Genomic DNA, 24,059 nt, shown 5'->3' on the forward strand with positions numbered 1-24,059 from the left:
TTTTTTGTCTTATTTTCGCTAATAAACATATTTTTTCCGAATGGGAATTGAGAAAAGCTTTAACAATCGTTTTCAAATTGCTCAAATATCGTTAAAATACTATCTATAAACATTAATTACGAGAGAAATTACAGTAATTGGAATTCACATTTAACCTACCTTAAGGTCTTAATAACGTCTAACAATATGCCGCCTTATAACACAATCGCTAATTAAACTATAAATGTTGACATTTCTAATGCTTCCATAGTAATAATATATGATACCTGTTGTTTAATCAATGCATAACCTAGTTTACATGTAATATTAATAGTGAACGATGCACTGAGAAATTTATAAATAAAACATGTACATAATAATTATCATATCGTAACATAAAATATAACAATGCTTCTAATTGTTATGTGTTTTATGTTAATAACTGAGTCATTAGTTTGAAAAATTTTGAGGGTAGTTAAAAATGTAGGTAATATACGGTTGGTCGGTCAGTAGTTTTACTTACCGAATACTTTTCAACTAAGTTATTTATAGAAGCGTTATTGTAAAAGAGAGAAAATAATATCACGCAAAAGAGAACCTCTCAAAAAAATGTTACGGCCTATTGAATAAAAACGCTTTTCCCATTTTTTTCTTGATTAGGTATCGATTCGTAACAGTCACGTACTAGGTTCTTTCTTCCGAAAATTTTATATAAAATTGACTTGCGTATTTTAAAATACAGTTTTACTTTATCAATTGATATCGATAACACACTGTCACTATATTCAGGTATCCGTCACGATAAGATATGTTTCAGTGATTTTTACGATATTACACTTCGGCCTACTGCTAATGATGTCGAGAACACCTAATTCGCAACTGGGTGGTGTGATTATTAAGGTGCGTATAAATTAAGCGCGGCAGCCGCGCGAGCCAATGTTCGACCAGAGTTGACGATCATTTGCTGCGCGAGCCAATATGTAGATATATTTTAAGTTGAACGTAGTTGCCGCGCGCGGCAGGCGATCCATCACGAACATCTCTTCTGTAGGACGCCAATAGTATAGTCATTTTCTTTTTCAAGTCAGGAATAGGTATATCTATTTTTTTACTGATTTCTACCCACGCATCATACCTTACCGATTTATTGTGGTATTGGGAGGAAATCTGTTCCACAAAAATTCATCAGCGCCATACAATTGTATTAGTAAACGGCATTTTTCGTTGTCTATTTTTACGTATACGCCGCGCGAGCCGAATCACCAAAATTACAAAACGTCCACACGGCGCGCGAGCGAACGACTGAAGCTCCTTTGATGCGGTCTCAAAAACCGACAGAGAGCGGATCGCCCCGCGGCACGTTCGAGCGCGGCAATGTTCGGGTCGCCGCGCGCGGCGATCCCGTCTACATAGTGCGCGGCCGCCGCGCGCGCCTATGTTCGATGGTTTGCCGCGCTTAATCTATACGCGGCTTTAGAAATTGACAACCCTAGGTGCAAAAGACGCAAAATTTCTATGCAGATACTTTTTTAAATTGAGGAGTTATAGGGGTGTCAACAACTAGAAAGAATTTAAGTCTTTTGGTATAAATAGAATTCGTTGTTTTGGCCTATTAGTAAAGAGATGAAATAAAAGGATAAAAACACGAAGTACCTTGGCAAAGCATTCAAGGTGCGCTATTGTTAGATATTGTATTTTGCTGAGATATTTTATAAAAAGGCACGTTAATTGACCCTAAGTCAGAAAACATTGAGATTTAGTGACCAAATCTTGAAGATATGCCTCTGTTTAAAGTGGAATTAAATATTGTTTTTGTGTTTATTTCGTAGTTGTACTCGCATTTCACTTTACACGAGTATAAAAATTAAAGACTTCAACAGAATTACAATACGATACAATACAATAGAAAAAAGATTTATTGCAACCAAACAACACAATGATATGCTTATACATTCTAAGACACCATCAAAAATACAAAAAAATTAGAAAAATAAAATAATATGATAACAATCGAATTATAACTGACATTAATTATATCAAACTTGCATTGTAGCTGCAAAAAGGCCCTGGCTCAGCATAATGTTGTAGTAAAGTTCATTTCTCAAAAACTTCGTGATAGTTAACAACGTATAAATTGTCTTTTAAATTCGTTACAGTCCAAATTCTAAATGTTTTCGTTTGATGAATAATTTAAGAAGTAATCTTATCGTTGTATTATATGCTTATACATAATCATTCATCAGTACATATTTGTATTCTTTCTCCGATTGTCTTTCTAAGTACTGGATGATAGGAATCACTGTATAGCCTATTAACCCATATAACGTATTTACTTGATGTAAATCTTATCATATCAACGATTGTTATTTAAAAATACTTGGCTACTGTAATTTAATTATTTATGGAGAAACTTTCCGCCCGCGACTTCACCCGCTTTGCCTAAAACCTAATAAATTTATAATTGAAACCTTCCTCGGGAATCACTCTATCTTAAGGAATATCGCATCAAAATCCGTTGCGTAGTTTTAAACACTTAAACTCAAACTCAAAAACTCAAACTCAAACATTTATTTATTCAATTAGACTTCTTCGAGAAGCACTTTTGAAACGTCAATACATATTTTTAACATTTACCACCGATTCGGAAAGCGGTATCTATGGAGAAGAATCGGCAAGAAACTCCATAGTTGCTCTTTTAAATCATTTCAGTATTACAATTTACAATTTAATTTTACAAAATATGTAAGTAACTGTACGTATATATTATCATAATATGCCAAAGAACTGTCCTGTGGTTTTTACGCGACAACCCTCCATGGGTTTTTATCTAAAGCATTAATTATACAGTTTGAATTAAATCTGTCCGATTAAAGTGGGTCAAAATCGAATTGAAAAAAAAGAAATTCACCTGTAAAGCGAATAAAAGCGTGGTAAAAAACAACAATACATAGTTAAATTATATCTTACTAGCTTACCGCCCGCGGCTTCGCCCGCTTTGTCTAAAACCTAATAAATAATGATATACTAAAACCTTCCTCTTGAATCGCTCTATCTATTAAAAAAAACCGCAACCGCAATCCGTTGCGTATAGTTTTAAAGATTTAAGCATACAAAGGGACATAGGGACAGAGAAAGAGACTTTGTTTTATACTATGAGTGATATCGAATATTATTTTAAAACATAAAACGTTCCAGTACGTACCGGATGCATTCATGTTTTCACCAGTATTTATCTCCCCATTTATCACACTGTCTATCAAGACAAACACGTGAATTTATTGAATCTAGCTAGAATCAATTGCCTAAGTCATATTTTATATTGACGAATGTATACAGTATCTTTTGTATTAGCTCCCACTTTCTTCATTTAATAAAATGCAATTGAAACGTCACGTGGTTTCAACTCGCAACATGTATTCTGAGAATCCTTTGTAGAATTTGATGCTTAACTTGTTACACTATATGTATGTAATGGGCCTTCTTCACAATGGGCACTGGGCAGCGTTGGCCCAATCGTCGATGTTTGCCGCAATTACGGCGATTCTCATAAACATCTACAACGTCCGATCATAGACATTTAGGCCCTCTACACTATCGTGATTGCATATTATACTCGCCATAATTGTATCTATATGAAAACTGTATGAGCTAATTTAGGTACATCAATCAATGAAGCTTCTCATTCTTTAACGTCGTTTTTGTTCTTAGTTCCTTCAAATTGGCCAATCATTGTTCTGTATCTATTGGATCAAATCTTTCCATGTCTTTGAGAAACGTGAGTTTATGAAAAACAAATGTTATTTTGCTTCGTTTTCCAATTTCATTTCCATAAGATAAGAGCTACTGTGTTGCCATTGGTAACCGTTCTACTATCCATTTAGCTTAAATTATTATTAACAGCTACTTTGTTTCTTGTTTTATTGTATTTTTATTGTCGTCTGCAATATTTGCATTCTCTTCGACAATTGTTTGAGCCATGTCTTGCTCTTAAAGTTTACGAGGAAGTAAACAGAATTGTGATAGTTGTTGTATTTTTTAATTATTGTTTTATCTGTATTCCGCTGTATACGTGTACTGAAAATCTTAATGGCATCGTGAATGATGTAATCTCACAGAGATTTTACTATAGCCTACTTCTGAAAGGCTATTTCTTAATATATCAGAGTTGTTACGTTTTTCAAATGATCATGTATTATCTGTTTCTGAAAGGAATTCGAATGTTATCTTAGAAGTTAGAATACATTCTTCTGTACCTATATTATTATTACTTTTGGTTTCGTAAGTCGTAAGTTGTGAATCGTTTCAAAGATTTTCTTTCTTGTAACTATTATTAATTTACAAGATGGAGTCAGTAATTTGCAATGTAATAACTGATAACTTATGCAGTATTTAGCTACCATTACTTTTATAATTTCTTTCGATCGATCCGATCGTTATTAAATACATGCTTATTATTTTATCAAATAATTACGAATTTTTGTATTACACTTATCTGGAATAATGACTAATATTATCTAATTAATTATATTATACGTCATAATAGCGTATTTCTGTTGTATAAATACAGTGGCTTATCTAATTATTTTCTTTTAACAATTACATTACTTTTAATTTTTTTTTTAAACAGCAAATGTAGTAACATAAAAACGTTTTCCGACACTATTTCTGTAAAAGGCTATTTAAAATTGTAAATAACAAGGTTATTTACTACTTACTGTCTCAACCATACTTCTACAGTTTGTCATAATAATATAGTCTTTAAATTTAATTTAATAAAATTTAATTAATAATATAATTAAATTTTAATTTCTATACAATAATAATTAATAACTCTTTTTCTATTAGTTAGGTAAGAGTAGATAAAACAGTGGCGCCAACTTCCACACATTAGTGTGTGTGTGTGATAGACAATGCAATTATTATTCCACGCTATGATAATAATGAATGTTTATTTGTCTATTAACATGTTGTCAGAGCTTAACATCAAAAGGTACATGCGAAAATCTAATTCACAACACGCTATTAACAAGTTATGGCGGATACTCAACGTGAGATAGTAAATAAATCTATACTAATATTATTAAGCTGATGAGTTTGTTTGTTTGTTCGCGCTAATCTCAGAAACCACGGGGCCGGTTCGAAAAATATTTCACTGTTAGATAGCCCATTTATTGAGGTACGCTACACGCTATATATTATAACGCTAAGACCAATAGGAGCGGAGCAATGCGGGTAAAACCGTAGGGCACAGCTAGTACTGAAATATTTGTTTTTGTTGTTATACGTTACTTAAGACATAGATGAATTAATTTACGACTGTGAGGATTTTCATTCTGTCAAATAAAGTAATGTTAATCCAAATAATCAATTTTCAGTGATTATTTTCATTGTCTGGGCTTTGCTGCTCGTGCTGATGAATAATTATGTAGATAAAGATTGGAATTTACTTACAACGAAAGAATAAAGTATGAATGAGACACAAGTAATGATATATGAGAAATAAAAACTACTACTTATGAAATTTTCCTCGAAAAATGTATTAAATTCTTCGTTTTGCCGAAAATAACAACAAACTTGATCGCACGCGATATTTTCTACCGTCTTAGAAGGATTATGTTATAATATAGGTACCTAATGATTGATGAGGTTATATCAACGTAATTAAGAATTATGATGATAAAAACCACCACGTGAACCACGCTTGATGTGTGACGTAAATATAATATTTGTACAGAAATTACAGTGCTCTTCAGTAAGCAATGTAATGTGTGACAACGATGTAGCACAAGCGCCTAGTTAATATTGTCACGACAAACAAATCTTTTCGGCTAATGGACGTTGTTTTTATCAAATAACCATTGCACGAAGTTTCCGAGACAGCTCGTTTTACTTAAATATTTAAAATTTAACTCGACGTTTTGCAGTTATCACCGACGGCCTCTTATCATAATCTTCACAATCTCAGACGTGTCGCTATGCATCATCATTCATCATCCAGAAATCTTGACGTTATTTCGACGCAAATGTGCCATTTCTATAGATTCGCCCATCACGCTCGCATGTATTACGTTTATTTCTTACGTAACATCTTACATAACACCTTCTACCTTCAGTAACTTAGCTTCAGTATCTACAGATTGATCTCTCGTCTCTGTTTGTTTATCAACGTACACATTTGCACGAATTTCCTTCGATACAATATGTTCACGTGAACGCTAATAGCTTCACCTATTATCGCTAATTATTATGTAAGATAAAACGTCACCGATACATCGATCATGTAGCGTAATCCTATATTATGTTTGTGTCGGTATCAGTGTGTACCGAATTCTCATGACGATAACGTTTTTCTTTGACAACAGGTACATTAGAAACTAAGTATTATACAGTATTATAGAGACAGTGATTTTGGAAGTGCAAGTGAATTCAGTATTATAACAGTGATATATAAAATTAAAGACGATGTGTTCGAACAGCAGTGGACCAAGCTAGTGAGGATGTCAGTGAGGTGACATTGGACGCAAGCCATTCGGCTTTAGTGTTAGTTATACGAAAACATTCCTCTGTTAAAAATTTTAAGCCAGGGCCCGGTGGATAAAGGCAAGGATATCTGCAAAATGACCAAGGGCCCTCGGAAAGTGAAACTAGTCATTGTAGTCAACAATAAAAAAGAGTGAGTATTACATTTTTATCTTCATGCCTCTATAGTCTGTAACATTTGCGTTCTTATTAACCTTTTTTGTATTATCAATGTACTCCTCAAGGATTTTGATAGTTTTTTTGATAGCAACTGCTTTCTTTTCAAGATTGTTTGCAATATCTGACGTATTGCAGACATTATTGTTATTATATTGTTATCATCTTCGAGATATGTGAAGCCAAGTTAGTTTTTGAATGCTATTTCGAAAATATCATTCAAAAACTTAATATTAAATAATATCTCCGAGTTGGCTTTGCATTAAGGTTAGATTTAATGTAAATTATTTATTGAATATTTAAATCAATTCTGCTTCATTATTTGTGGTGTTGGATTTATTAATATTTTCATATCAAATAATCAAACATCGGATCTGCATCTTATTAGTGCACCGGATGCAAGCGATTTAGCGTCTATTATCTCTGGTAATTAAGTTGATTTTACGATAACATTAGCATATAATGGCCTGTGTATTTACTCGTCCATTCATAAACGCGATTCCCATTGATGTTTAATTGATAATAACGCTATATTTATTTATAGGTACAAACACATTCAGTTATAATAGTTCAGTTTATTACGAGGTTATTTTTTTTGCATGTTAGAATAGAAGATCAACGCACTACGAAAATTTTTTTTACAACGTTTATATATTTAGCCTAACGGTTGATAAGTTATATTGTCTGTCTGTGTATAGGCATTATTAGGCTTCATTTATTTGTGGGTATCAATGATTTTATAGACTTCACTCAACATTGCAATTTACGAACTACCACCTGGTTTACCTATTACTGATTTTATAAACCTCACTAAACATTACAATTTGCGAATCATCATCGCTCATTCACGTTAAAATTAATATACTCGACTACACTTATAAGTGTACATAGTGTCGAGTTGTAAACTACAGTTTTTGCTACAAAAGCATGCTAACGCGGAAGCGGTCAGATTGACCACGCAAGTGTCCTTCGCGATCGGAAGACGCTCATTTGCCGGCTCGCTGGATGGCCGGTGGATGCTCATGTCGCAGCGTCATGTTGTGTGATTAGTGATTTGTAATTAGTTATTGTGGGATTGTAAGATAAAATAAGCAATCAAGTAGTAAAGTTTACTGAAGTTATGAATAATTGTGAGTAAAACGTGCTTCAGAAATTGTCAAAATTATTTATGAAATGTTGTTTGCATAGGCTCTTAAAATTAATAAAATAGAAAATATCTTTGCAAGTCTAGACTTCAACGGTAATTATCAATGCGAGCGTGACCCAAATCCTGCGCAGGCGCGCCACAATCCAACACGCGTTCGTGTCGCGTTTAATCGTCAATGAATACGTTATCCTTAATCGTAGTACGTACGAACATTGCGAGTGAATCATGCGCAGCTATTGAGCCGCTTTTCGTTTGATACCATTGAAGGGTTAATTGGTGTAACCCTTGTATCTGGGAACGTACGCCAAACATGTAGATGATTTGGACGTCGGTTGGTGATGTTGCTGGCCAGTATGGGCTGATAGTGATGGTTATCAGGCAATCCCAAGTCTTATTTTTCATTGCATTTTTTTTATTGTGGCAAATGTTAGCCATCAACGCGAGAGATGTTACCATATCCACCATCATAGATTTACAGATTAGGCAAAGTCACCCAGCAATTTGCCGATACAATAGTCACATACATTAATACAATACCAACATTCAGTTTAATTGTTGCCAGCCATGCGTACGTAATGACCGGACGCTATAGTAACTATTTACTTTATCTGTGGAACTGCGTGAAACAGTCAGTAGACCATCATTTGAATGGAGGCCTGATTACGCGTATAGCACAGATAATGCAGGTTGGTCGAATTGGTCCATCGAAGCTAGTTGCGTAACCCTGGATTCAGTGGAGGTTAGTTTAGGAAAAGCAAGTATTCATGCAGAAATTTCTCACGTCAAAATAATGAAAGGATCTGCAGTTAAGGATGGCAAAACTAGCTGGTAAAAGAATAGGAGAAACTATGATTGGCTAATTAGGTGTAGTGGAATTTGAATTCTAGCATAAAAACGTTTCACTATTCTCCAAAATACATCTTCATCGTGAAACAAAATCGATCCATATTTGCTTTCTACTACAGGAACAGTAACCTATAAGGGTTATTAGAAGTAGCGTATTATTTAATAATCATTTTACATTTATTGATTGATAAGTAGCTTTTTTAAATTTTGATAATCCAAACACACGTAAATTCTGATACACGTATATTCCAAATCAATATTTTACGACCGTCAATCGGCGATTACTCGGATCATTGGAGCAATCTGGCAAGAGGTGATAAGGCGTGCAAGGTGTTGCGTTATCGCTATCGGCTGGACTGATTTAGAGGATAGAGGAAAAATACTGGCCTTTACATGTCCTACTGGCGTGTTAAAGGAATACCTGATGGAGAATGTCTTGCCGGCTCCAAGAAGCACAGATTGCAGAGAAAAACTGCTTTCTGAAAGTGACAGATTCGTGACGACTCTTCTTTGTAGAAAATACTTTGTGAACTTGTAGTAAATATTCATGGATATTGATGATTCAAAATTTCTAAACGAAGTCTACTTGTAGTGAATGAGACTGTTTATAAATGTTATTAATGATAGAACAACTTTTGATAACGAACATTTAACAGGCAGAAGTCACGGCTAGTTTAAAAGTAATCCAGGTAAAGATTTTAAACGATATGAAATAAAATTATGTCTTGTGCTTTTAAGTTAAGATTAAGCTCGTAATAGTTATAATATGTTGATTATAATTGATTCGATAAGCTTTAATCTACGACTTTCGGTTCAATTAAATAAGAAAGCTGGAGTTATAGCAGAGAATATGTTCGTCATTACTATAGGTAATAATATCCAAAAGTAGCATATCACAACGTGATAGATAAATTATCTTTGTTATTAATGTTATCTTTACAATTTTTCACCAAAATAAATAATACAAATGCCTTTTGTATATAATGCCTATAAATGAGAATGCTCTAAACATTACAACTCATAATTTTCATAAAGATAATACTGTTGATAAGAACAATGCAGGCTTTAATGGGTTCATGGAAAATGCACGTTTAGAAAAAGATTCATTGATATTTTACATTAAAATCACTCAGGAGTAGTTCTTGTGACTGAGTGAGGAAGGTCTAAATTCCTTTAGTTTTTGAAAAGTAAAATTGAATGCTTGTAAAGGTGACAAAATTTCGATGCCTATTTTGAAAATTTTCAGGATTAGGCGCCTCTTTTTTCAAGAACTTGTTTGCTTGATGAAATAGGCGCCATCTAATTTATTCAAAGTCGTTCATGGTGTGGAAGGAATAATACGCACATGATTGTACCAAATGAAGAGAAATGTTTTGTCATCCTTGACGAAATGTACATATTTCGAAGGATGTTTATTAAAATCAGTAAAGATTCCTATTCTTGTATACATCCTGGAATGGCGCAGTCAGTTTAATCAAAATAGTGGATCAAAAAATTCATTCATTCATTCGGAAATTTCAAACAATGTCAAACACGAGTTTGTTACGTGCGAAAGATAAATACCAATTATTTTATAATACCACTGTACAGTGGGTTAGTACGATAATTGACGTTTTTATCAAAGGCTTTAATTGAGAAAAGATTTCAGCTTAATACTTAAGATTATTTGGGCTAAGGAAAATGCGTACGGTGTTATCTTTCGGGATTAGCGTGGATTTCATGTTTGTATAGATAAACTTGATGTACTAACAAAAGGTTGGATAATATGTCAAGATTTGTAAGTTTTTTTATCTATTGCACGAGCCGTATGATAAAATTATTGTAGTTACGTATACGGCTTAGCATTTTTTCTATTTGATGTAAAGTTTAAAGCTTTTGATTAAGGCACTTTAAGGCATATAAGATGCATAACTATAGCCCAATAAAATTTACATAAGTCTTTTTTTCACAGATAAGTATGTACTTTAAAAAAAATCTTATTTTACTCAAAAGAAGTCGCAGGCGTCAACATTTTTCGAAAATGTTAACTTGCGATAAGAGATTTAAAGAAAACTAACGCGACGTTTAACTTTATCTAAACACAAAACGTATCATGGTTATTTTTACGATCCATCAATTGTTAGACATCTGCGTTATCACGATACCTCTGTATCTCACGTGCGTGATAATGGTAATACATCTTAAGTAGCTTTTCAACCGACTTGAAAAAAGAAGGTGCGCAATTTGATGTTTTTTTTTGGGGTTGTTACCTCAGAAGTTTGAATGAATTTTGATATATTTTTTGTGATTCGAAAGCTAGTACCGCCCATTTAAGTTACATGATCCCCAGGTTTTAACTTTGACAATTTGAAGGCGGTTTAGATATTTGTCAAAAAATAGTTTTTGGTTTCTAGAATTATATCTTAAATTTTGTCAGAACGTCCTGCTAAGGGTGTAAACGATCTGTAAATAAAAAATCACTTTGACTCTATTGAGAAAAGAATTGACTGATTGTCTCGAATTTAACATTGTTTTGTCCTGTCCAGTATTTATTATAAATTTATGTAAATTATAATTAGGTATGAAACATTAGTAACGTATACCGCATCATATGAGTCACAACCGACATAGTAAGCTGTCCCTGCAGAATTATATTGCCCTAATAATAATAATTACGTTTTAAACTAACTCGTACTAGATTAGACGAATGACGCTATACATTAATGTATTATCTCAAATAAACAGTCGTGCCGCATTAAAACGTCTCCAAAAAATATTTGAAAATTATCGTCACCACTTACGTGAGATGCCAATTTTTTTTTTCATTCTCCGTCACCTTCCAACGCGTGTCCAGCGTTCATCTTGTGTCCTTATCGCGCTCGTTAAATGGTCTATCACGAACGGGGGTCTGATGAAAATTACTAAATAATACTCACAGAAGGCCGTATCGCTTTGCATCTTATGGCTTATGTAAAGGGCCGCGATTTTGACACGAGTTTCAGGCTCGCACCGGTTTACACCGGTTCGGTTTGGTTTTATCCGGTTTTGGGTAACTTTGGGTAAATATTGTGATCATTCTCATGATAGTTACCCAAAGTTACTACTACATCAATATGCTGTAGAGAAATGTGTGCGCTTTTTTATATTGAAACATATTGGTATTGGTAATGTATATTTAAAGATGTAATATTCTGAAATCTATAACTTAAATAAATGGTAACAAGTAGGATGTATAAGTTTGAATCAGAGCTATTTTTATATCGGAAACTTGATAACAATTCGAGACGCTATCTCATAAGATCGATAACTTATCCCAAAAAACCCACTCCACGTAGTGCCAGATCAGCAGATAATGTTTTAGATTTTCTTAATACTTAACACGTTTAATAAAACTGCGTTTATATCGTCTTATGTAGGTAACTATCTGAAGTCCATCATTGTCTAAGTGGTTACTTCCTCAGCACGATTTTGATATTATCACGCTTACAGTGCCGCGGGTGCAATCGGACAAACGGATGAATTTATAGCAATGCATTTATTGTATTGAGTATGTATTTCGATACATTGTATGTATGCAAGATTGCCATTTCAGCTGAATTAATGTAAGACTGATCAGATTTTTAATGATTTTCGGTTTGTGTCTTCGATTGGATTAGTACAATCAATTATTATTGAAGTTTTGGAAACTTAATTATACACTACTCAAAACAAAATAGGGCCCACCTACACTTATCTCAAAGTTTTGCCTACACGTAATTTATAGGATAGTTATTGGGGTACTTGAGTATTCCCTTACGTTGTTGACATGTTAACGAAACTTTATTGCTGTTTTAACTATTCTTTTTAATGTTATTCTCAAGTGGGTAACCAGAAAAAGTTAAATGTTTCAAAATCACGTTATTTCCAAATTCTCAATCACTTGTATTCAAAGTCTCATTCTGAATGTTACTGTAGCACATCGTTATTTTTTAAAGTTTAATTTGGTTTCGGTATTATTCGTGATTATTATGCCTGGATCTCGCGTTCATATGGATATGGAAACGGCAGCAAGAGCAGTTGCTTTGCTTCAAGAAGGAAATTCTCAGAGGTCGGTGGCAATACGTCTTGGTGTGTCACGTCGAGCTATCCGAAGTGCTTGGGATCGTTATCAAGAGACAGGTAGTGTTGCTAGAAGACGTGGAACAGAAAGTACTCGGGCTAAAAAGCCCAAGAGGACCGGTACATCAGACTAACAGCGCGTCGGCAGCGGACGGTAACCACCCGTGCCTTACAAAATCAACTCCGTCAATCTACTGGCACGCGAGTGAGTGATCAAACCATTCGGAATCGACTTCATGAAGGTGGCCAAAGGTCCAGAACTCGCGCTGTTCGACTTAAAATGACAAGTGCTCATCGTGCAGCACGATTAAGGTTGCTCGTGATCACTCAGACTGGTCTATGGATAACTGGGGGACAGTACTGTTTACGGACGAAACTAAAGTGAAGTTTTTAAGTGACGATCGTCGAGTGCGTGTATGGAGAAGGGAAGGTGAACGTTTTTCTGAACCTTGTGTCCACGGAACAGACCGATTTGGAGGTCCAAGCGTCATGGTGTGGGGCGGCATAAGCCTACATGGCAAAACGGAGCTCGTAGTTCTTGATGGAGGTACCGTGACTGCTACTACCTATGTCGAACGGGTCATCCGGCCTCACGTGATCCCATTTTCACAAAGAGTTGGCGAAGAATTCATCTTAATGCAAGATAATGCCCGCCCACATACAGCCCGTATCACTCAAAGAGCACTCTCTGATGCCAATATAAGAGTTCTGCCGTGGCCAGCCATGAGCCCTGACCTCAATCCAATAGAGCATCTGTGGGATCAATTAAAAAGGAGCGTCAAAGCAAATTTCAGCAACGTAAACAGCCAACAAGATCTCATAAATGCTCTTAAAGTCTGTTGGGAGCAAATACCTGAAGAAAATGTAACCCATTTGATTGAAAGTGTCCCAGATAGGCTCAGAGAGTGCATACGGTGCAAAGGGAGTCCCACACGCTACTAATTACAAAATAAACCAGATTTTTTTTGTTAATAAAGGTTTTATTGAAACTTTTGTCATGTGTCTTATTTGTGCAATTTTTATCTAATACTGTTAATTTTGCATAATTTCCATAAAATCACTAATTTTTGCTTAAGTTTACGTTAAAACAATTGTCCTACACCTTGTTCGTTTATACCCATTCATAAAATAAGAAAAAAGTGAAGAGTTTTTACAACACAGCAAAAAATCAGGGTGGGCCCTATTTTGTTTTGAGTAGTGTACAAAAAGTCAACTCGCGTGGAGTCGGAGCAAGCATCTCATAAATAAACGAAATACAAAAACTGTTTACGATAGACGTGGCTAATGCTGCAAAGACGAATATGTGTTATGATATCGTATGACGTATCGTATCGCATACTATATAAATCCTAAAGGTGATATTTTGTTTATTATTGATTAGCTGAGCCCCACGGTTTAACCCGCATTGCTCCGCTCGTATTGGTCTTAACGTGATGATATTATAGCCTATAGCTTTCGTCGATAAATGGGCTAACACTTAAAGTTAAATTCACATCGGACACGTAGTTCCTGAGATTAGCACAAACCAAACAAAATTTTCAGCTTTTAAATCTAATATATAAAATTCTCGAGTCACAATGCTAGTAACAGAAACGGCTGGACCAATTGTACTGAAATATTGTATGCATATCGGGTAGGTTTTAGAATCGGCCAACATCTATTTTTCATAAGTGTTGTTTTCAATAGTGATAAGAGTAAGGCAGAACAAAGTTTGTCGGGACAGCTAGTATTAATATAAATATCATTATCATACCTGGCACAGTTTATTCGTCACCTAATGGAGACAACAACACTCTTACGAATGGCTTCATTGACCCATCGTGTCGCAATTGATAAAATATTTCGGGCGCGTGCTCCCAAACTTGCCATGTGCAGAATTGTAATACACTTGCGAAAATTATTGTGATGCTCCAAGGATGGGGTTTTAAACAATTTAAGGGTTATGGAATGTGGTTGGGTTGTAACGGTTGTAGAATATTTGTAAATTGTTTGGTTTCTTTGATATATGTCCGATTGGCTGCTTGAATAGCAAATAATAATTCAATTTTTTAATGTTTGGTGATGCTTTGCGTATTAGAGGGTTTAAAAGGATTTTCTTAAATAATTTTTAATTAAATGTTTGTAGGTTCTGATAACTAATTTTGAGGTTACTGCACCTGTAAAGGGTACGTCGAAATTTCGAATGTCTGAATAACCTATATAGTGACAACCTGGCCTTAAATATTCGTATTGTTCGTGAAAATGTGTATAGGTAAACCAGAATCTGATGGCAATTAGGGAAATCAAAATTTTGAGTGTGCAACCCTAGGGAAAATGGACTGAACGATCTTGATACTGCTTATTTTTTAGTTTGTTCTCAATATCATTAGTCACATTACATAAGTGGACAATACTGTACTTAATAATGAGATATCCACTTAATATTATGTAGGTACATACTTACATGTACGTATAATTTTATACATATTACTTTTATACAGGTAATACTGTATATTATTATTTACACATGCCATGTAAAAATATCGATGTTATATCGATAGAAAACTAGACTGCTTATAATTTTTTATAAAATAAAATAAAACTATGTTTATTTTCGTAAGTATTAACAGATACACACATTATAAAATTGACTTGGACAGCTTGGACTTGATGAATAGCCGTATTGGAAACTCCTGTAATAAGTTTTCATAAAATTATATTCCAATCAACAAACAATATTATAGTTACCTACATATAATATTTTTTAATTGAAAGTATCAAAGCGGGTAAGTCCAATTTACCAATAAAATCTTCTAAACTGAAAATTGTGATGTGTTTGACCCTTCTTCATCAAATATTTTTCTATACACATTATAAACTCTTGCTTGTGATCACAGCGGCATTTTCGACATTTTCGAAGATTTTTTAGACAAAATCCTAAAAATTATTTATCAATTGCAAAAAAGACAAATAATTTGACAACCAATTTGATAGTTGTCAAATAAGTTGCCACATGAAAATCTTTTATTTCTTAAATATAAATATGCCATCAGATTCTGGTAGACCTATAGGTAGGTACATGCTGTTTTGCTAAATGTTTACATAAACTAAGTGTACGAAAGTGCGTGACTGTTTTCTTAAATGAATACACAAATAAATCGCACTTTACAATAATAGGCCCTTTATAAATGTAATGTTTTGTTTAAATGGAAATTTACCAGGGATAATATCGAAAAATGCATTTCAAAAACTAGGAAAAAATATTTTGAGAAACTGGAGTTGTAATCTAGTAGAAGTTCTCAAACTCAAACTTTTATTATTTTAGACTTGGTTAAGGAGCATAATATAATCTATTAATCGGTTCGGAAAACAGTTTCAACAGAGAAGAGCCGGCAAGAAACTCTGTAGTCTACTTGAACACAATGAGTTTAGTCAGGGCCCCCTTTTCCCTATATAGTATGCGTTAAATTTCTTTATTTATTAAAAGGCTTCTAAACTAGTCGCCGACAAGTTATTACTCAACGGGGAATACCATTTCCAAGAACAGGAAAATTTAATATATTATGTATTACTTAACGTTTAATTTTTTTCCCTATGTATTGATGTTATGTAATGTTTTGTTTACTAAAGGTATATAAGGAAGTTATGATGTTTAGTGTGTGTTATGTTTTTAAGGTTTTATTGATTTCCTTATTTCTTTTACAAGTGAAGAGTATTCAAGGAGATATTCGTTACGTTATTCGTTAATTTGCAAAAAATAAAACTATTTTTTTTTTAATTTGCACATTTGTTACCGTAGGTCAACCTGATCTAGCAATTTTTAGGTGAGTTTATCAAAACTTTTTTCGCATTTATTTAGTGTATGTGTCCAAAAATAATTTTAAGGAATGGTCAGTTTAGGTTAGTTATTTTTATAAATTGTTCGAAGATGTTCTTTTAATGTTTTTACCTTTGACCTTTCATGCAATATTTTTTTATATAGGGAGTTATAAAATTCTACTTTTTAATTTAACCGTATATTTACGAATAAAAATCTATGTTATTAAAATAGGTTTCGTATTATTCCTCGAATACGCATGATATCACAATTCTCTGTAATTAGGGTTATGTATGAATTAATACAGCGTGGAATATACCGACTGTTGCTATTACCATGTACAATCCTTGACCGTTGATTTTATTGCGCTCGAAATAGTGTCAAGCCAATTTAGCCCTTAATTGGAATGTTTATAAAAGTGAATATAGTTTGAATTACGTGTCTAGTACATACTAGAGTATTTTTCCAAGATACAATGCATTAGCAGTATCTGTCAACTTTTTGGTAGGTTTTTTACTTTTTTTAACAAAATGGTACAGTAAGGGAAACCCGTAATCGAGCTTTTGTATAGGAAATTCACATCGTAAGTAAGTAAAAAAAAAAAAAAAATTGTTTTGTTTGATTTTTTTTTTGTATATCTATTCGTATTTTTGCGTCAAAGTTCAACGTTTCTGACGGTACATAATAGCATATTAAAATATTATAACAATATGAGTGGCACGTGCGCACACACTTATTTATATCATTAAATTCGATTCACGATTAATAATATTCTCAAGGACCACAGCTGATTGATCTGGCATAGTTCTTCAATGGACCGGTCGTGCCGGACCTCCACTGTGAAGTGAATCGTGTTTGCTAGTTAGTGTAGAGTGTAGACGAATGGACAAAACGACCGCTTGTTACAGAGGAATATAGAGTTTTTGAAGTCCGTTAAAAATTGCATGTGCATAATGCATGTGCAATTTTTTGTGAGGATTTCGTATTGCATAATCTTTTGCAATACATTTGGAAGCTTTGTTTTATTGCAGTAAAATGTCCCAATATAAACTAGTCTAGATGACCTATCAAGCGTAGGTATTGATTAAAGTATGTTAGGTACCTCAATTTTTTTTCATAGCAACCCCAAGTTAAATAATAGTAAAAATAATTATCTGTATTGTCCAACGATTCGTGAGTTTGACGTTAAGCAAAACGTTATTGTGCGACACACATCGTTTCCAACTTAGTAATAATTAATTTAATTTAGGATTAAAATGGGTTTCTGTAACAAAAAAAAAATAAACAAAAAGCCTATCACTACATAGTATAAAACAAAGTCGCTTTCTCTGTCCCTATGTCCCTTTGTATGCTTAAATCTTTAAAACTACGCAACGGATTGCGGTTGTGGTTTTTTTTAATAGATAGAGTGATTCAAGAGGAAGGTTTTAGTATATAATTTATTAGGTTTTAGACAAAGCGGGTGAAGCCGCGGGCGGTAAGCTAGTAAACTGTAAAATTCTTTTGAAAAATAAATAAAAAATAAAAGTCTCTTAGCCTTAACTATAATAAAATTCTAGCATACATAACAGCACACTTGTTTATATTTCGTCAAGATAAAAAATACCACTTGTTTATAAAGCTGCGCGTACGCAGATCGCGATGTCAAATTTACAGTTTCGTCACTTGAATATCAATTTGTTGGCATTGATTTAAGGACGAAGAAAGTGTTGTCCAATTCTATGGGATTGCTTGTAACATACAAATTAGCAAACGGCTTAACAAATACTGAGTAAATTATTATCTTGATGTTGTAATTTATTGATAGCTAACTGATTATCATTTTTAACAATTTTCTATGAATTGATATAAATAGTTGATTTAGCAAATTGTGTAATTAATTATCTAATATTAATGAAAAGTGCGAATTTGTTATTTTTTTGTGAAAATATTTTTTATAGAGAGACGTAAAAAGGGATCCTAATAGCAACGCATATATAAATAAAGATAAATCTTAAAATTGTCTTAAACAATAAATTCAGTATTATTATTGTTAAATAACAAAAAAAAAAATACTTTCGCAACTTTTTTTTTTTAAATACTTACTCCTACCTATATGGTCCTTAGGTATATCGAATTTGTAGCTCTATGTTTACAATACTATATATGATTTGTACACATTATTGTTATACTGTATTCCCTTATAAGTGAGACATTCCTCACAAGCATTTAAAGCTAGCGATTTATTTGAACTGCCTTAAACAGCAGTTCCCAAGGTATTAAAATAAAAAATGTATACAAACAATATTATATACAAGTATCTTAAACGATAAAGACGTGATTATCTTTTGTGCGAAGTGTTAAATTCTTAAATTACGTCTATGAACGTAATCGTAATTTAATAGCTGATATTCTTCTGGGTGAAACAGATCTTTTAATAATATATATATAAAATTTTCGTATCGCGGTCTGCGAATAGAACAACATCTATTCATCCCCCTAAATGATAAGTGTGTGTGGTGTAAAGCAGGACAACGTATGCTGGGTCAGCTAGTTTTTCATAAATCTTTCCTTGTCTTTATTGTTTTTTTTAATTAAAATTAAATTCAGTCAAATCTTAGCGTTCTTACTATTTCTAATAGGTCTAGTTTTAAATTAAACCATAGTAAATCTACAAATTCTTTAAAAAGATGAGGATGATGATACACATAAGTATTTTTAGAATATCAAATCTCCATTACGCGCGTCATATTTCAAACACAATACTACCATTTGTTGTATGAGTTAAATTATTCTATTGTATATGGTGTCGTGTCCGCGTAGTTTGAACGTAATGTAATCGATATTACAAATAATATTCATCCTTGTGTGTATCCTTACAACCATATTGTTTACATGTATGCGTGCGTCTTTTAAACGAGCTTTAAATGTTCCTCCGAGAAAATCTATCTGTGTGTGTGTTACAGGCATACTATTTACATGCGTGCGTGCGTCTCTTAAACGCAGTGTAATCGATACGATGACTATATGTATATTCTTATAGCCAAATATTAACACGTTTACATGTGTGCGTGAATTTTAACACCAAAATAAATCCACCGATGTGCTTGTATCCCTACAGGCATAATATCCATGTGTGTATAGTAGCAGCTGTAATATTAACATGTGTGCGTGTATTGTTACAGCCCGCCCACATTCAAGACGCTCACGCCGACGTCACGCACACAGCTAAAGCAACAGTTGATGCGAGAGCATGCGCAGGAGCAGCTGCGCAGGGAATCTTTACAGGTGAGCAAGATTTATTGTGTATTATTGAGGTTTTTTTTTAGAGCTATGATATCACGCTTAAACTCTTGAAATTATTGTATGGTCACCGATCTTTGTACAAAGTTTGAATTAAATCTGTCCTTTTGAAGTAGTTCAAACTCGAGTATAAAGAAGTCGGGTACAGGAAAACAGACAGGTGAATCTAAAAAATGTAGTAAATATAGCTCTTATAAAAATAATATTTTGCTTAAATCGAACGAAGTAGGATGTAATTGATATTACAGAAATGATTTATTAGATAATTGTTCGTTGAAAAGCGTATCTTGGCTGTATTCATTGCAATTATAACAAAAAAACTATACCTTTCAGTGTTGAACAATTTGTTTTTGCAATCATTAGCGCACTCAAAAAATCAATGTCACCGCTAAGTTATTGTAACGAATGTTCTAGAGTCTAGACTGTTTATTTACAAACAAAATTATCAGATAAGTCTCCATTACCTAGCAGGCGAGATTATGGAATTCTATAGTTTGCAAGATGGACATAATAAGATATTAGATACCTACGTGTATTAAAATGTTCGAAATCGGTGCGGATTTTTTCGCAAAATATCTAAATGACGAATTTTAAGCTCCACCCGCGCTGATAAAAAAATTAAACCTATGACACTTAGAACTATTGTAATTTGTATTCGGTTCAGTCGTTTTTGAGCAAACAATCCAATCTCTTTATAATATAACTATTAACTATAGATAGTACGTATAGATGATAAAATGAAACTACCCGCAGGCACAACAAGCAGGTCAGTCGAAGGAGAATGGAGAAGAGAAGAAGAAGTCGAGTCCAGCGGAGGTGCCGAGGATCACGCCACACGTGGAACTGCCGCCACAGGTGTTGCAGGTAATCTAGAATATTCTATTGGTTACAATATAGGTATTGTTATATATCTTTACGCGAAAATGAAATAGAACTCCTCCTTCTGAAACATATTTTGTATCAATTTGAAAATAACTGTTATTATAATATTGTCTGTCTACCTAATTTTTGTACTGAAAAATATTACATATAAGCACTAGGTGTCCTTAACAATTATATTCTGAATATATTCAAATGTCCACGCAATAATCCGATTAGCTACTTACCTAAAAATACTTCAATCTTTGTACATAATATGTCTCATTGATGAGAACACCACAATTGTAAAGATACCATATCAGTTGTTTTCCAAAAACATCAGACAACGCCGACTGTGTCATGATGGTAAACAGGAAGAAATTTGCCTATTGATACACCATAAACTTATGACTATCATTGTAATCAATGTTGATTTCTTTTATCTATTACTACGCACGTAAATTCGATTTCTCTCACTTATTACTTATACTTATACTTAGTAAATGGATTATCCAACGCATTTTTTTTTTCCTTTAAAGCACTAGTTCCCGAGACAAACTCCTTGAAACAAACAGACTTTTCAACTTTTTCAATATTGATAACATTTTCAGTAGATTCTTTAGTTTCTCCATCCGTTTCAATCCAATTCGATAGAGCTATCAGAGAAATTGTATGCAAAAAATACATTCCCATATTCCCCCGTTCCAGGTGCGAACAGTTCTGGAGAACCCCACTAGGTATCACGTGATCCAGAAGCAGAAGAACCAGGTGCGACAGTATCTCAGTGAATCGTTTACTCCACAAGGCCAGGTTGGTAATTTATTATTTCTGATTTTTGGTTTAGTGGTACCGTAATTCTTTTGGGTAGAAATTAAGAGGAAAAGAAATATAACTACTTGTAGTAATTTAACTTTTAATTGAATAACTTTCCTGTCAAAATGTAACATTATTTGCCTATACCATCGCTACTAACAGGATATACAAGGAAAGTAATCAATTAAAAATAAATTAGAAAACACAATTTTAAAGAAATTAAAGACTGCAACTTTAAGAAGTCCCTAATTTTTAAATGTTTTATACTCGCATTATGTACTTCAAACTATTTAAACTTACAATTCGATGGATGTCCAGGTATCCTCAAATGGCCGTAGTGCGCCTGCGCAGTCAGCGCCAGAACTCAGACGAAATAATTCGCCAGACCGAGCATCCTCGTCTGGTCTCATGAGTCCTGGCATGTGCTCTGGTGGTGGTAACTCTGAAGTACGTATCCTGGCAATTTTTATATTGTTTATAGCATTAAATGCATTTTTTTAAATATCCAACTAATTAAAAAACTTATTCCGATGCGTGTTTCGAACCTAAGTTCTTATAGGTATTGTAAATTTTTGAATGCCGGGTAATTTATTAAATTATCCTCCTTAAACTTAAGTATTCTTTTTTATTCTAATATCTTATCCTATATTAGAATATTTGCACTTTCTTATAAAACATAATATCTACCCAAATCTATCATTGAGTATTAAAATAAGTTTGTCTATAGTTTGAAAAAGGTCAGTTTACAACGACATAATATCAAATAATGAAAATATGCAAATATACGTTCTAATATATCTCCGAATTCACGTACTAATATTTCTTGTATGTAAATCTCAATCACAGACAGACGAGTTCCTCGAGGATATCCTATCCCTGGATGGAGGGGCGGGTCCCCTCTCATCATCAGAACCTGCGTCCACCGCCAGTTCGGTGGCTGGTGATTGTGCGCTGCTCACAGATGCAGATATGCACGCGCTGGCTAAGGACAGACAGAAGAAGGACAATCATAATATGAGTGAGTGTTTTTGTATGTTTGTTATTATCGTCTTTATCAGCAATAACTTAGATGATATTGTCATCATCGTCAGAAGCAACTTCGTTGTCATTATCATCTTCATCATCGTAAACAAAAACATCACTGTCGTTATCATAATATTCGTCAACAAAAAAATGGTAATCACGTCTTCATCAATAGCAACATTGTCATCATCTTCAACAACAACATTGTGATTTTCATCATTGTCAGTAACAACGTTAACATTATCGACTTCTTGGTCATGAACATAAACGTCACTGCCATTTTCATTTTCATCATCACTATCATCATCATAATCATCATCATTGTCGACAGTGAAATCATCATATTTATCGTCATTAATATTAACCTTATCATCATCACAGTCTTGTTCTCTCAGATAAAACGTAAGTTTCGTTTCATTAGTAAAGAAATAAAGTAAGTGAACTCATATCAGCTTAAAGTGTTTCGTATATCATATTTCTTTTTAATCTCGATACGTTATCAATCAATGTGTTCTGGAATTTTTTAGTCCCCATAGTGTTTATTTTAGGATCTCAAATATTTTCGTTATCAACATTATTTTATAGCAAGGATTAAAATATTATGAAAATAAGATTGGATATCTGGCATGATTGATTTCTAAAATAATGCGTAAATTATTAAGTAATTCTTTACCTCTTGCGTAGAAATATTTATGTACTTCTAGGAATATAATATTATTCATAAAATGTGTAGGAGATAATGATTATGATAAATTACCTACTAAAGAAAATGGCCGATTTTGTATAAACGTGTATTTTTAACCGACTTCAAAAAAAGGAGGAGGTTATCAATTCGGCCGGTATGTTTTTTTTTATGTATGTACACCGATTACTCCGAGGTTTCTAAACCGATTTACGTGATTCTTTTTTTGTTCGATGCGGGACGGTGTCGAATTGGTCCCATAAAAATTTTATTCGGATAGGCCCAGTAGTTTTTATTTTATGAGTATTTTTGTCTGTATTTGTAAATGTTGCAAGTGCAAGTTTGAAGTCGGTTGTTTTTAACACAGTTATATAGACTTGTATATGGCTATAATAAACTTTCCATGTATATTCGCGTACGTAGAAAGCATTATGTTGGGAAAATTCCAGTCATATTTCTTTATAATGGATACTTAAAAAAATAAACACTAAAAAGAATACAGTCTAATATATAATAGACTAATAACTATTCAATTAAATTTCAGTCGAACGCCGGCGTCGTTTCAACATAAACGACCGCATCAAAGAGTTAGGGACCCTCCTGCCCAAGACCAATGATCCCTTTTACGAAGTGATACGTGACGTCAGACCGAACAAAGGAACGATACTTAAGAGCAGTGTGGACTATATCAAGTGTCTTCGCGATGAAGTAAATAGGCTCAAGCAGAGCGAACAGAGAAGAAAGCAGATAGAACTGCATAATAGGAAACTTATGTTGAGGATACAGGTAACTTTTTGACATTTTTTTGTATGTAAGGTTTTGAGGGATAGTTCCTAAGAGCAGTGTGGACTGCATTAAGT

At 33.5% G+C, this 24,059-nt stretch overlaps 1 protein-coding gene across 1 annotated transcript in view; it reads left to right on the plus strand.

Moving 5' to 3' along the window:
• Positions 1 to 24,059, plus strand: part of LOC123703444 (microphthalmia-associated transcription factor) — a 107,395-nt gene that overhangs the window by 75,712 nt on the left and 7,624 nt on the right. The window contains exons 2-7 of the mRNA XM_045651439.1: positions 19,706 to 19,808; positions 20,577 to 20,687; positions 21,390 to 21,491; positions 21,813 to 21,941; positions 22,341 to 22,512; positions 23,744 to 23,985. Of these exons, the coding sequence (XP_045507395.1) occupies positions 19,706 to 19,808; positions 20,577 to 20,687; positions 21,390 to 21,491; positions 21,813 to 21,941; positions 22,341 to 22,512; positions 23,744 to 23,985 (859 nt within the window). The remainder of the gene's footprint in view (positions 1 to 19,705; positions 19,809 to 20,576; positions 20,688 to 21,389; positions 21,492 to 21,812; positions 21,942 to 22,340; positions 22,513 to 23,743; positions 23,986 to 24,059) is intronic.

This window comes from Colias croceus, chromosome 26 (genome assembly GCF_905220415.1).
Source record: "Colias croceus chromosome 26, ilColCroc2.1".
In the NCBI taxonomy this organism is placed as follows: Eukaryota; Metazoa; Arthropoda; class Insecta; order Lepidoptera; family Pieridae; genus Colias; species Colias croceus.